The 15,262-nt window shown below is 42.0% G+C and overlaps 1 protein-coding gene across 1 annotated transcript in view; it reads left to right on the forward strand.

Annotated features, from left to right (window-relative positions):
* The window catches only part of TSPAN33 (tetraspanin 33), a 350,655-nt gene extending 336,433 nt beyond the window's left edge, over positions 1–14,222 (forward strand). Inside the window, exon 8 of the mRNA XM_069629578.1 lies at positions 8,647–14,222. Within this exon, the coding sequence (XP_069485679.1) occupies positions 8,647–8,748 (102 nt within the window). The 3' untranslated portion in view covers positions 8,749–14,222. The remainder of the gene's footprint in view (positions 1–8,646) is intronic.
* The last annotated feature ends 1,040 nt before the right edge of the window (positions 14,223–15,262 follow it).

Here is a 15,262-nt window from a genome sequence, read left to right on the forward strand (position 1 = left end):
GCACCTTGGTGACTGAGCTCGGCATTTGCAATGCACAGCACACCATTCTTTGACTCATGCACATCGTATCAGCTGTTTGATTGTGGTGCACATGGAAGCGTACACATAGTAGGAGAATATTCAAAATCCCACCCGAATTGTGATGCTCTGGGAGATTTGGGTGTTGTTGTCCAGCGCATTACCGCTCCATCACCTGGTAATCAGTCCTTAAAATATGAGATGTATGGTATTAGAGAGCATCTTGTTGGCAGCAAATTTTCACTTTGCATCTCTTTTTTTATGAACATCCACCAACGCAGTTGACCAATTTCCGAAATCTTTCCTTGCGAGTAGACTTGACCAATGAATCGCTCTATCAATCGTTCATCTTCCTTCTTAAGATCTTCTAAAAGTCCAAGTCTTCCCAAATCTTCAAGGATTTCTTTTTCCAACGTCTTGGAAACTTTCCAGAAAGATAGTTTTCCATTATTTGTAAAACACCTGGTAACATCACATTCTGAAAGAGCATGAAGGTCTAGTAATGCCTGCACTTTTGTAGGCCCTAAGCAGGAGCACACCCATTTGAGATCTATAAATCGTCTATTAGTTCCAATTCCTGTGACAAACATACTGTCAGATAGGAAAAACACCTCTGTGAAAAGACAAAAACATTGATATCAGGTGAAGAAATGTGGTGGGTAGTGGCATGACGACGTGATACATAAAGGCAGTGAAGAATTATTTATGTGTCTGCCTCCTCAAGAGTGCTTTCAGTGGATCTATGTGCTCACTGCACCACCCATAATGTCGACTTTCAAAATGCTGACTTCCATTACGGCGCAGCACAGTGATCACATAGATCACTATGGCCCGCATCCCCTTACCCCTACCCACTTACCTCTTCAGTGGCACACTTCTTTGTGTGCCACCGTCTCTCCTCTATCCCTGCTGCATCAGTTCTCTCCCACTAACATGGGTCAGAACTGGCAATGCAGGGTCCATTTATTCATTTTTTTCATTATTTGAAACTTGGTTTTGTTTATTGTCCCCTGCTACCATCTAATGGAAGCGAGGGACACCCCTGCAACCCCTGACCCCCATTACACCGACTATGGGGAGCGGGTGACACCCCAAAACCCCTACTCCCCTTAGTCGGCGTAATGAGGGTTGGGGTTTTTATTCTGGGCAAGGGTGCAGTATTTGTAATGTCGCCACAATCTGGGAGACATTTTGGTACGTTTCCCTTTCAATGTCTGTAGCATCATTTCCATCCGATGACTCCAAATGACTACCAGGCTTCTTTGTATCCTCTGTGCATGCAGAATTGCTTTATTTGAGAGGTAAGTTGTTAACTCATCTTTACTTTTAGAATGCAATAGGAGGGTTCTCATGGAAAATGTTTCAATATTTGTAGAATCCGTGATTTTGTACTGAACAGGTGTTGCTTTTGCTGCTCTTTACTTTTGCATGGAGATCTTGAGTGAATTGGCTAGGTAGGTATCAAATACTAAATGAGTTTCATCATACTTGAGCAGATAAGATTCTATTTTCCTGATGAATTCAATTTCAAGGTCATGGGATGACTTCACATTTGATGGTTTCTGCAGTGATTGCAATTCTGCCATTCCGTCAAAGACAGCTGCTGGATATGTTTGCTGTCGTACAGATAATCTTTTCTTACTAACAAATGAAGAGACCTCGGTCATCTTGTTAGAAACCTCTGTCTAATGTTCCTCTTCGAGTATCTTCATCAGCTTGCTCTTGTCTGCAGCTAAAATCATTGTACCATCTAAGTTGAACAATGAAGGTGGTACTGCAGAGAATTCGTAATTACTCAAGCATTCGATCAATGTCAGTTTGACTTTGTCAAGCAGTCAGCAAACGTGTGAACAAAGAACAATCTACCTTCAACTGCACTATGGTGCCTGATACTTTTGTCTTAACAACTTTGTGTGCACTTTTACACAGCTGACGGTTCTCTTTCTTCATTGGTGCCCATAGAGTACTACTGTCTGTTTCAATCCGGTCTTCTTCAGAGCTCTTGCACATTTGGCAACCATTTTCTGTAATTGATGGGTCCTAATGAATTTTTCATCAAAAACTGCCGTTGTCGAGATGTTGATGAGTTCATTTTCCATCATAATTCACAGGATAAGTCAATATCATGATCGAGTCGTAGACCTGTTGAACATCTTCCTTTTGGCGTGTTGCTTTGGATGCTGTAAGGTGGGGATATTTTGCCCGTTCGTAACCTGTGATTCCTACAATTTTATTTGATTCCTTAGGCAGCCTCGACAGCTCATAAGAGGCTAAACATATCATGCTAGAGCCTGTTTATTTTGATTAATATTAACCACAACACCAAGTACTTTCATTTCAATGTTTTGATGTTCCAGATCTTCATCTGAACCTCAAGCACAAAAGGGTACTTTTGTTTTTCTTACTACCCAATTGCCTTTCTGAACATCACTCCACAAGTACGGTTGTTTGCTTTCAAGCGGTTTCATTTCTGCTAAGTTCTATGCTATTTTACATGCATAGTTTATCAAATCGAGGGCGGAAAAGTACTCTTCAAGTGATGCAAGGTGAACATCCCAGTTTGGAGTTCAGATGGATCTGATAAATAAAAGCATTGTGCCCACCATATGAAGGTACTGAAGAGCAACTCTGAGTATTGGTTATTTTTGAGATTCCTTAGCTTGAAATGTTTCTATTTTGGCCATCCCATTCAAATTTGTCAGAACTGTCACAACCTAATTATGGATACATTTTGTTTCTTAGGAATCATCCACTTGTAAACTTTTAAGTAACTTCTTAAGCTCAGGTTCCTTCCTTTTCTTGTTTTCAACATGCTCTTTGTAGAATTCGTTGATGATGCGTTTGAAAAGTGCAAGCCTTAGTGACGTTTGTGCTTCGACTGCTCTCCTTACGCACTTCACGGATAGAATCTTCGACACATCATTCGTATTATAAAGTACAGTTAAGATGGCCCCAATGACTGTACCATCCAAGAAAGAACCAATAGCCCAAAGCATCTCCATTATTATATGTAGCTCATCTGGTGTCAGCATCCAGTTATTTGACGAGTCTTTTTTAGCCATGGCTAATTTTAAAACAGGCTTGTAAAGGCCAAGATCCAATGTTACAACTGTTTTTGATTCTGGGGAGACAACAGATGTTACTTTCCGCAACTTCATCAATGTGAGCTGTGTTTGTGTGCTTGTTGGGCTGGCATCTCTCAGTGGGAGTACACAGACTCTAGTTTCTTTAGTTGGAGGATCACTTATAATGGAATTGTAAGCTAACAAAGTTGGAACTGTAGGGAGTCAGTCTCTGTTTCTTCAGTGAGATGACCATGTGTATCCAGCAACTCTTCATCGAAACATTCTTGAAAATCAATCAACAGCGAGACTTCCACTTTCATCAAAAGTAGACCCTCAAGCATGTTGGAATCTAAAATAATCTCATTCCTCTCTGTATACTCAGTAATTTGACTGCTTACAGTATTCTGTGGTATACACCATTTGGGAATGTTGCAAGACATGACCTCAGACAGGAACTGAGGAATCTACTGCAGTAATCGCAGTGATCATGGTCCTGATATTTCAATTGGGCTGAGTACATCTGATTGCTCCTTCTCCTGATAGACTGTACTGTGCAAAGTTCCGTTACCATTCAAAGTAGCCTTGAGGAAGTACATTTTGTCAGCAGCACAATAGACAAATCTTCCTCTGACCAACTCAGAGGGAACGTAAAATCCTCCACTCATCCATGCATTTTATTACCTATGTGGCTATCTGTGTCTCAAACCGAAGGACTCTGGCGTAATCTAAAGAAGCTCCCATGATATGCAGATATTGAATGATGAATTTGCTGTGAGTAGCTGTGTGTATTGTGAGGCCATCTGCCACTTGCAACGGCATTTCACCGGTATGCTGTGTGGTAGAAGTGCGTGCGTAGGAAGCTTGTTGTGGTGATAGCATTTCATATATAAACATCTGTGACAATTTATGAGCCCTGTTAATTACCGTGGTATCTCACTTTTCAGAATTACTTAACATATCTATCTGTCCTTGACAGCACACTTGTAAAAAAGAACTTCCTTTGGAACAACATCTGCCATATTCACTTATTTAGAACTTCCAGTGAATTTCCTTGTTCACAATTTAGTACGGCTCTCTGTAAAATCGTAGCTCCTTCAAGAAGGTCTCATATTTTTCTCAATATCCCTAAATTATTCTTCTGCTTGAGAGCGCACTTCTGCTGTTACTTTGGAGTGAGACTCATTGTGGTTCATTTACCCTTTTGGGATTACTTAAAATAATGCCAATACATTCAAGCTATTCTTCTATGAAACTTTTGATTTGTTTTCTTGTCTTCATCTGTCCTCCTTCTAAACCATTGTTAGCTGCAATTTTCCTGCAAAGCTTGTCAATTTCCACCATTGTTGTTAGGTTGCCTTCAAGGTGAACATCACTGATTGAAGATACAAATTCAACATTTGTTGCTTCATAAGACAGTGGAATCGGCTGGATCTTTCCACTTAGTGTAGGCTTACGTTGTAAGAAATTCACTACATGTGTCCCAGCATAGCTTGTGATATGCAATTTCCCTTGCGTGAGGATCTTCAGGATCTGTACAATCGCTAAGACGAATCTTCAATGTGTCATTGTTAGACAGTTCTACTGCTCCCTTCAAACTGATGCCTGCTGAATCAGTTACTATCAAATATAATTTTTCGTCTTTTTTTGCAACAGAAGCATTTATTTCTGTCGTGCATAGGTATTCTTGATCTTGCAGTGTAGCTTTGTTCTACTTCTTTTTCTTCTTTTTCTTCTTCATGGCTGGAGATCAACGGCTTTGACTCACGTAGCTGCTCTCCATACAATCTTTTGCTTTGATCCTTGTTTGCCTTATGAGTACATTGCTTGTAGTATTTTGAATGCCATGATGCGTTTTCATTTTTCAGTTCTTCAGGTGTTAAGTTGCCTAATCATAGACTTATGTTCAAGTTTTCGTTATTGTTACACTCAGCTTTCTTCTTAATACACTAAATCTTTTCATAACATTTTGGTTTAACTAAGAAAAGTCTGTTATCTGTTTTTTTTTTTTTTATTGGCTGATGTTGGAAGTTCATTTTTAAATGGCATTTGATATCTTGAGGTATTGACATTTTGAAAAAAATGATTTTACTGGAAGATGGAATCTAATTTCATGCTTCAACTGCTCTCAAATAATTTTCCAATTTTCTTGTCAATTACCAGAACCTGTTACAAAATAGAAAAAAATGTTATAAATCATGAAAAATGAACTGTGAACAGAAACCTCTAAACAAAAAGAGATATCAAATTCTTTTAAGGGCCTTCTTTATTCAGATTTTATGATGAACAAAAAAGGTCCTTAGAAAATATTTGATCGGATCACTCTCAAAGGAGTTATAGATCAAATTCTGATTCATGAATTGTACCAGCGGCCATCTTGGATTAATGATGTCACACGCATTAATCCATTAACGCCCTCTGCCACACATTCAGACAAAACACCCGGTTGTACATGATTATATGCCTCATAGAAACACTTGTGTACAGGCACGTTATAAATGCCACATCATATATCATATCATACGATTTGCAATGCACCCCCGCAATTCATAACTTCCCTTCATTCAAAATCCAACAGAATTACATATGTCCCCTCAACTATTCAGTACATTTTACGACTCAGACACCCACCTGACCATCCACTCTTCATTTAGGCTGTGTCTGACATTCAAGATACAGTCATTCATAGCATTTTGATTTGATTTGATTTCGATTTTTAGAATTAGTAATGCGCACAGAACAGACTAAACTGTATAATGGTCAGATGACAATCATAGGATAGGAGATATAGCAAATCATACCAAGCCTTCATCCCATGGACAAATGTCTATTTGAACAGGAAGGTCTTCAGTGCTCGACAAAACTGAAGACGCGAGCCCATAGCCCTCAATTCCAGTGGCAGAGAATTCCACAGCTTTGGGTCAAAGACAGCGAATCTTCTATCGCACCGTGACTTGTCAGCTAAGTAAGGAATAACCAATACCCGACAATCACTGGAGTGGAGCTGCGTTGCAGGGCGATATGACTGGATTAGCTCCCTCAGATATGAAGGGGCAATACCATTTACACACTTGAAGACGATACAAGTTATCTTCAACCTGGTACGGTCTTCAATTGAAAGCCAATGTAGCTCACGGCAAAATGGGGATACATGAGCCGTTTCCCTCAACTTAAATATCAATCTGACTGCTGTGTTCTGTGCCTTCTAAAGTCGTTGAAGCTGTTTAGCGGGGATGCCCAGCATGTACTCAACAGTATAGTCCCCTGCCCATACAACCACAGCATGACGCCAACTTTCCACTATCATGCAAGACAAGACACAACAGTCTCCTGCTAACCCTGTCCTATTGAGTATTCTCATTTGTGGGTCAACTGAATTGCTCTAGTTGCACCTTGGGTGCACCACAGAGGGGACCTTTCTACGTGTTGACTGTATGATAATTTATTTATTTTACAAAGCTTATATAGCGCTTTTATTCAAATCGCTGGATATAGTAAGAGTAGCAACAATTCAACTCACAAAGAAGGATTTCAAGAGAAAAGGAGGTTTAAGAGTATTTAGACTGGGGTAGATGGTATTTTAGGTGTTTTTAAAATAGATTTAAAGAGGGGCAGGATCATTCCAAAGACTAGGGGTAAGACTTTGGAAAAAACAAAAACTGAAAGAAGCACAATGGGGTTGAGGGACCGAGTGGAGGAACTGGGAGGAAGAATGAAGCTCGCAGGTGGGTTGGTAGAGACAAGTCAAGAAGCAGAAATAGGGAGGAGCCTCTGTGTGAACACTCTTAAAAACTAGACAGAGGAAATTAAACTCTAATCGCTAATTAATTGGAAGCCAGTGGAGACGGTTCAAGTGCGTGAGCTAATGGGCTTTATTTCTTGTTGACTGTTTAGGTCCAGATGTGGAGTGGGTTCTATGTGATATTTTGAAGGCGAATACAAAAAAGATAGATTTATTTCGGACGATTTTTGTGTGGCCTTCAAAATACAGTCATATCACATTCTGAAACCCCACACCATCTCCCGCGCTGGCAGGATTTCTAGAAAAATTGGGGCGGGGGGAGTTTCACTTAGTGCTGTGGAGTATACTGACTGGCTGGAGACCTTGCTGACTATTTACAAGTCTTTCTTGTTTGGTTTGTGTGATGGATGCTTCTAGATCCAGCTGTAGCTCACAGACTTTGTCTGAATGAAAATGTACTCTTAGATGCAGATAAGAGCAAGGCTGGTTCAAAATGTCCCCCTCTAGAGTTTTATTTTGCTGTTTACACTTTGGACCTTGTGGGTTTTTTCCCATGCATTGAGCCGCTGTTTTTGACAGTCTTTTAGATTTTGACCCTATTGTATATATTTACATTGTTTTCACTATTGTGGTTTTGTCATGTTTTGTGCTTGGTGGCTGTTACCATTAGCATTGTGCTTGGAGGATCTGTGATCAGAATTTGGGACCGGTGGATTCCATATCAGATCTCTGACCTGATAGGTGTATCCCCTAGGTGTTGTGGCAGGTGCATATGTAATTGCACACTGGTCATGGTGTCCTCATTTACAGTTTTCGTTCATAATATTCCCCTTGTTGCTTTTTATGTACAAGGTAAATCCACTGTACCAAAATATAGTTGAAATCAGAAATAAATAGAAATCTAACAAAAAGTTGTAAAGTGTTTAAATCTTTTGCTAGGTGATGACACACTGACTACAGTGTCCAGACTAAGATGTGAGGATGGCTCAATTCGCGCTCTGACTTTAGGAAGTCACTTGCTACGAGTTTACCTGCCAATATGTCACGGGCAAGCTGTTTCACAGGGTAGTGTGGTGCATTTGGGACTCGTTTGGTGATTAATGTGATCTTACGTCTATTGTACATTTTGAATTTGACTTTATTCCCCAATACCGTCCACCTCCATTGATGAAGACCCCATCACCAATAGAGGGCAACATCCCACTCAATTCCAAGGACACTTACCCTGAAACTTCCCTATATCTTTGTTTGTCGTTGACATTGTTTAAAATTATTTCCAAATACTTTTTTGAAATCAAGAGAAATTGCTATTTTTGGCATGTCATGCAATTAGAGTCCACCTGGTTGCTTAGTAGCCTAGCTTTCCTTGGCTCTGCATTTCTCCTGCAGCTCTGCCAGGGCTTCCTCTTACCTCTCCTGCGTGTCCCCTAGTCTCCACTCTACCAAGGTCTCATCTCAACTCAGTGCACCCAACTACTTTTAGGTGTGTATCCATTGTGGAGCAATTTGAGTCCATTCTCTGAAATGTGGCCTAGTGGCTAGTTTTAGCTCCATACTGGTTGACAACGACTCAACTTAGTTGTGATTATAGGTCTCAGTGGCACGAGTTCATATTTGCAGAGACACATTTCCTCTTTGATCACAAGAGCTAAATCTGAGATTTCCTTAAGGGCCAAAAACACATATTCTGACATTGTTCCCATAACATCAATACACATGCTCTACCTGAAGGATTTCCTGGTAGTGCAGTGAGTGTTGGTTTCATGCACATTTTCATTGATGCACTTATTGACCCCTGGCTAATCTCTTATGTTTGTTTTTCAGCTGGTTGGAATTCTTCTGTCCCAGATCTTGGTGAATCAGATTAGAGACCAGGTAAAATTGCAGATGTACAACCAACAGCACAGAGCGGACCCCTGGTATTGAGTATATAATTGTGGCTTTGGCAACCTTCAAGGAGTCTCCTGCCACTTAGACTGGTGTGATATATGGACAATGAGCATGCATGAGGAGTTTGGTGCATTTCTGAATATTTGACCACCCCAGGGCAATCCTTGATGGCTCAGGTTTCTATGGGGATAATGTACATCAAGCTTCCTTGAGCAGTGGATAAACCTCCAGAAGACACCTGAGGTGGGACATGTATGGGGTGTTGAGATGGAGACTGCCTGGATAGTCCACAGCCTGAGAATTGTCTCATATGGCCAGCCTGCTGCAAAGTGACCATACTGTGCCTTTCCTCAGCCTACTGCCACCCTGAGAGCAAGATCCATTTGTGAGTAAGGAGAAAAACTTGCACACGTTTTTTCGATACCTTTTTGGATGAACAAACAACTTGAGACTGAGAAAATCAGGGGGCTTGAGTTACATACCCTCCAATCTTTATCGACTGTTCACCACCATTGGGCAGAACCATGGCACTGAATGTGATCTGTGGTCTGCACACACTATCCTCCTGAACAAAAGTAACACCTGCATTTGAACAGCTGGTTCAATGTGTTCATCATGTTCCGCATTATCAGTGGTACCCCTGAGCAAGCCCAGAAATGTGCCAATGGAGATTGGCCTTGTACGTTTGGTGCATCATTGACTATAAATTGCATTGATAAAGATATCAAGTGCCCCATTGTTTTGAATGGACACTGGTACTAAGGGGGAAAGAGCCCTAGAGCTACATTGCATGGATCATTTGAGTGAAGGTGCTGCTGTCTAAGTCCCGTAGCCTCCTCTGAAAGGCTCCTAACTGCTTTGATTCCAGGGAGACTAGGGAACTGAACAAAGTCTATGAAAGCTGTTGGGCCCATTACATTCTGCTTTTGGTGCTTCACAATCAGGGGTGCACCAAAAAGGGAGCCTGTGAAGGATAATTGGTTAAGGCAGGATCTTCCTCAGGTTTTTGTTCTATCACCAATTATTTCTGAATAATTTACCAGGTGTACCTCCTTATTCCTGCGTCTTAATGGACATCGTTTGCTTGGTGTTTCTATGCAAGGATAGACGGTGGGTATTTTGGTGGGCATGACTTTATAGAGCGTCTACATTATATATCTTTCCCATCATTCTCGTTTATGCTCTTCTCCTTCTCCCCGCAGGTCGGGTACAACAATGTGCATTTATTTTGCTCTATGTTTTTGGTAGATACAGGTTTACACAACCACAACCAGGGTTAGCTTGTTCGATCCCTGCCATGCTCATGCCTAAGCCACAGGTACTCTGTATAAGTACACATGTGTGCTGAAAAATGTTACATAGTTGTATCTATATGATGCATCGGGAGAGGAAGGAGAAGATGAGCCATATTGATGATTGAGCTATCTGTGATGAATCTGACAATGCCATAATTCCTATCTCTGAGGTAACCTTCCCTTATGTGGCATGGGTGAGGCATATGCTTTCGGATCCAAAGTCTGGGGGCAACTATAAGGGGGAGGATCACATGTGGGAGGAGCACACCACAGGAAGCTGCGAGCAAGCTAGACCCAAGACCACAGAAGACAGCTGAATTGCAGAGAAGCCATCCCCGCCAAGCGCAAATCGTCAGGAGCTGCGCACAGGTGAAAGAGGCAGAGAGAAAGAACAGCAGCTAACAGGCCGCATACCAAACCAGCAGAATTAAGGAAACGGGAAGGAAGACACACAAAGAGCATTTCCAGCACCCGATAAGCCCAGGGAAAGCAAACTGGATACTGGGATGCTTAAAAGTGTATGCAGTATTGAACAAGGGACACGGGAGTCTCAAAACAAAGTGTATGAAGAACCTGCCGTATTTGTGAATTGTACCACAAATGGGTTACTAAAGCCATATTTGCAGGAGGAAAGCAAAGTGAAGGAAACAGTGAGTATTAAAGAGAATTGTTAAACAAAATCTAGCAAGCCAACTTTGGGCAAACATTGTTTCATCGACAAAAGGGAAAATACAAATTAACAAGGGGGGTCCTGGTAGTCCCTCTGCCAGACATTAGTCCTGGTTACGAGAGAGTTACCCAGAGTCTTTAGCTCACTATCTTTCACAGAGAAGAAATATCCCAAACATATCAGTCTTTGTCCTGCCCTGGGGCAGTCCAGCACCGAAATGCTAGGCAATTCTCCTCTGAACAAGAGTACCAACAGCATCCCCAGACACGTGTTTTGGTCTGGTTGGTCTCAGTATGGAGGAGCTGTGCCTCTCTAAGATTAGTGAGCAAGGGGTCCACGTCTGGATTCCCCTAGTAACTTAGGGTGAGACCCAAAGTTACTTAAAAATGCAAATTAACAAGGGCGGTCTTTCACCTTCTGTAATGGCTTGGCAGGCAAAGAACGGTGGTCTGGAGGGTTGCCCAGAGCATTGCCAGTGGTTAAGATTCATTCTAAACCTTCCAGCCATCACCTCTTTGTTTTTGCTTTGTCACCCAGAGTGGGACGGGTATGCCCAGACGTGGGTCCCGTGCCTTATGGGCCTAGAGACCCAAGCTACTTCTCACTGATGAGCCCCAACAAGGGCGAAACATGTTTGGGGATGCTTGTGGTCTCGTGCAGAAGGGATGTGGCCTAGCAGTTTGGGCTGGACTGTCCCTTTTGGGGTGGGGCCAGGCCTGATTTGCATATGGTCTTTCCCCTTCTGTAATGGCTTGGCAGGCAAAGAACAGTGGTCTGGAGGGTTGCCCAGAGCATTGCCAGTGGTTAAGATTCATGCTAAACCTTCCAGCCATCACCTCTTTGTTTTTGTTTTGTCACCCGAGTGGGACGGGTATGCCGAGACGTGGGTCCCGTGCCTGCTGGGCCTCGAGATCCAAGCTACTCCTCACTGATGAGCCCCAAAAAGGGCGAAACATGTTTGGGGATGCTTGTGGTCTCGTGCAGAAGGGATGTGGCCTAGCAGTTCAGGCTGGACTGCCCCTTTTGGGGTGGGGCCAAGCCTGATTTGCATATAGTCTTTCGCCTTCTGTAATGGCTTGGCAGGCAAAGAACGGTGGTCTGGAGGGTTGCCCAGAGCATTGCCAGTGGTTAAGATTCATTCTAAACCTTCCAGCCATCACCTCTTTGTTTTTGCAAAAGGGAACATAACCACAAATAAATCCTGGCAGGAGAGTACACCAGGCAAAGCCAAATATATGACAAAGATTGTAAACTGAGCAATTTCAAGAGCGTGTAAAGGTCCTGGCAGAGGAGTATACCAGGCAAAGCCAAGTGTATGAGGAAAGAATATAAGCTAAATGATTTTCAAGAATGCATGAAAGTCTAGGCAGGAGAGTATAGCAGGCAGAGCTAAGGATTTGAGAAGCACTGCAAGTTAAATACTGAAAGTCTGTACAAAAGACCTAAAAAGGAAGTACGCCAGGCACAGTCAAGTGTGAACTTGATATCGTTAAAAGAAGACAACCTCAAGGAAGACCCATTCCCTGGAGATTTTGAATTACTGGAAAAAGTGGAAAAGGAAAAGAACCTGACAGGGGAGTATACCAGGTGACGCGCAGGTCTAAGGCTTGCACCCAAGTTGTGATTTAAACAGAAAACTCAAGGAACGCTGATGCCCTTGAGATTCTGAACTGTCTTGTATGTGAAAAGGAGCTTGGAGAAGGAAACCATTTCCCTGAGGATTGTGAGCCATCCAAGAGGAAGGAACTTTCATTTTGGTTCAGTTGAATCTGGAGAGGAGAGTCATCCCTGGAACTTTGAAAAATGTCTGTTTGGAACTTTTTGGTTGAACTTAAATTTTGCCTTGGATTTGAACATTTCTGCACCTTCAAGATTCAGAGACATTATCCCTTTGCACCTTAGATTTAGTTTTAGAGTGTGAGGTCCAGAATAGGATTACGGACACAGGACATATAATTTTTGGACATCTTAAGGACAGACCCATTTGTTTTGGTTGAGGTAGGGAAATACCTCTAAGACTAGGGATAGTGAGGCATTTTCCCAACCCCTTTTGATTTAATAAAAGCCTTTATCCCAAAACATAAATTGTCTGTGTCCGTGTCTCATTCCTGACACACCCTTAGTGTAAAATGTTACTGATCATTCCCCACCAAGGACTGTAAGGGGTCACACTGATTTTTGGTTAACCTATCCCTTGGACTGTAAGAAAGGATCGAAGTTTCAAAAGTCTTGGCCAATAATATGTGCAGCTCGGGGTTGGAGAGATTTTATATTTTACAAAACGTGAAATACCTCCTTTGATGGTGCCATCAGAAGACTTGAATCTCTGAATGCGATTATGGTACTGAAATCTGCCAACAATGGCATGTGGTGCATGGAGACCTGTCTGATGGATATCCATGCAGAGTCCTTGCTAGCCCCTCTCAAACTGTGGATATCCGTATGGTTGAATAGGGCATTACCACTTACCAACGCTATATTGGATCATATTCTGACAAAAGAGGTTGCGGCTAGACTACCCTTGCTAAAACATGGCCTTAAGACACTAGGCTGCTCAACAGGGTTGGACTGGCCTGTAGGGAACTCTGGAAATATCTAGATAGGCCCCTGCAACCTGGGACTCTTTTGTGTGGTATTTCCACAAGTTCTCAAAAGGGTTGAGCTTGCTGAAAATGTGTAATATGGGCCCACTTAGTTGTTTTATTTTCTCCCCAGGATCTCATTTGGTTCCCAGTTCACCCCTGCTGCTCAACTTTACTAATAGGCACAACCTTAATACGGGTAATGAATAGAATCTTATTGGCATCCCGAAAAAGGGCAGATTCTTGGCAATTTTGTATCTGAATATTTTCAAGTACAGTAATTGCGCATCTGCCCCTCAAGTTGGGACCTCGACTAGAACGATAACTTGTGAATACAAGACCCGTCTGGCAGAGAAGACAAATAGCTAAAGCAACATTTGGCCAGCTAGGTGCCAAGGTTTTGTGTGCTGTCCGGCCACGAGAGACTGACACACATTCTATTCCTGCGAGCATAAGTCGAAAGGTCCTCCAATTCATGAAATAATACTGCCCGCTAAATGCCAATTTTGGAAACAATTTCTGATTGCCAGGAGTTTGTAAATTGTCGAGTGACCTTTCTTTAAACTCTGGTTACTGTTGACTCTGAACTCACATGAGCGTTTTAGTGATTTTTGTGAGCGTTAAGTTAAAAGTAAACTATGAGCTTTCTGGGATCTCAGTCGACAACCGTAGAACTAATGCATTACTTGAGATTGTCAGGATAGCGTGTTGAATACAGTTTTAAAAGCCCATAATTAACTGTGAGGGCTAGAATGCCCACAATATTATATTGGTGTAAATATCTTTATTTCATGGATTTTATTTTTTGAAGAATTTGTAAAGTTTGACGGGAACTGTGTTGTTTCATATAATGTATAATTCTGGCGTCATGTATATTTCGAATATTGTTCTTATGTTTTTAATGCTGTTATTCTGTAATGTTTTATGAATGATTTGTATTCAAAATAAACACAAATGAATGGATGATCAGTGTACTAGCTGTTAACGTGCATTTTCGGCTAGATCTGCGGGTCTGTTATTCTCATTGCCAGGACCTTCACCAGTGATAACACCAGAGCAACGTCTTTTTGAAATTGTGTCCCAACCAGAGACCAATTATCCACCATTGGAAATCCTACATTCTCAGAAACACTGTTCTTTCCCAGCATTTTATTGCTACAGTGGGATTTGGAAAATCGCTTTGCAACAAAAAAGAATCCAACATTCAACATACTGACACCTGGAAAGAGGTACACTTTGAGGAAGTCAATGTAAGGCCTAATGGGAGTAAAAAGAGTACTGGAACCTACATTTTCAGAAAAAGCACTCGTAGTGCTAGAGGTCACATTTGAGAATGGTAGGGGAAGAAGTTTTGACACTAGGGCATTATTCAGAGAAGGTGGCATGGTTTGCAACCTATGGCTCTCCAGACATTTTAGTCCATACCTCTAATGATCCCTTGCCATTCACTATGCTGGGTGGAGTGAATGGCAGTTGCAGTTTAAAATATCTGGAGAATCAAAGGTTGCAGACTCCCGGCTATGGCCAAGCATCCGACAGAACTGGTGGAGACAAGATCATGCAATTAATTAAAGGCCTGAGATTGAACTAGGAGCAATAGTACTAGCATTACAGTAGTAAAGGTAGAGACGGTTCAGGATGAGAAGAGCAGGCCGGCAAAGGGGTTGACTGGATGAGCCCAGTGGGGATCATTATTACCCCCACTCTCTTTGTCCTTGTTTTAGAACTTTTGAAGTATCTCCCCTCGCGACCAGGAACCCAATCATTTTGTTTTATTGTTGTTTTTGGTTAAACCCAATCTCTCACTCACAGTTTGTAAGTATAAAGGCTCCCCTCCTTCAAAAATCGTCCTGTTTTTGTTTCCTACGCTCTGGACAGGGATTGAGTAGTCTGCAGGCAGGCTACTGTTGTAAGGCTCCACCGGACCCGGTCAGTGAGACCTACATTGAACAAGATCGGCTGAGATGATTGCCAATTCTTCTGAAGTGTCAAAGGTTGCCGTG

Source organism: Ambystoma mexicanum, chromosome 12, assembly GCF_040938575.1.
Source record: "Ambystoma mexicanum isolate Mex_15411 chromosome 12, UKY_AmexF1_1, whole genome shotgun sequence".
Taxonomy (NCBI): Eukaryota; Metazoa; Chordata; class Amphibia; order Caudata; family Ambystomatidae; genus Ambystoma; species Ambystoma mexicanum.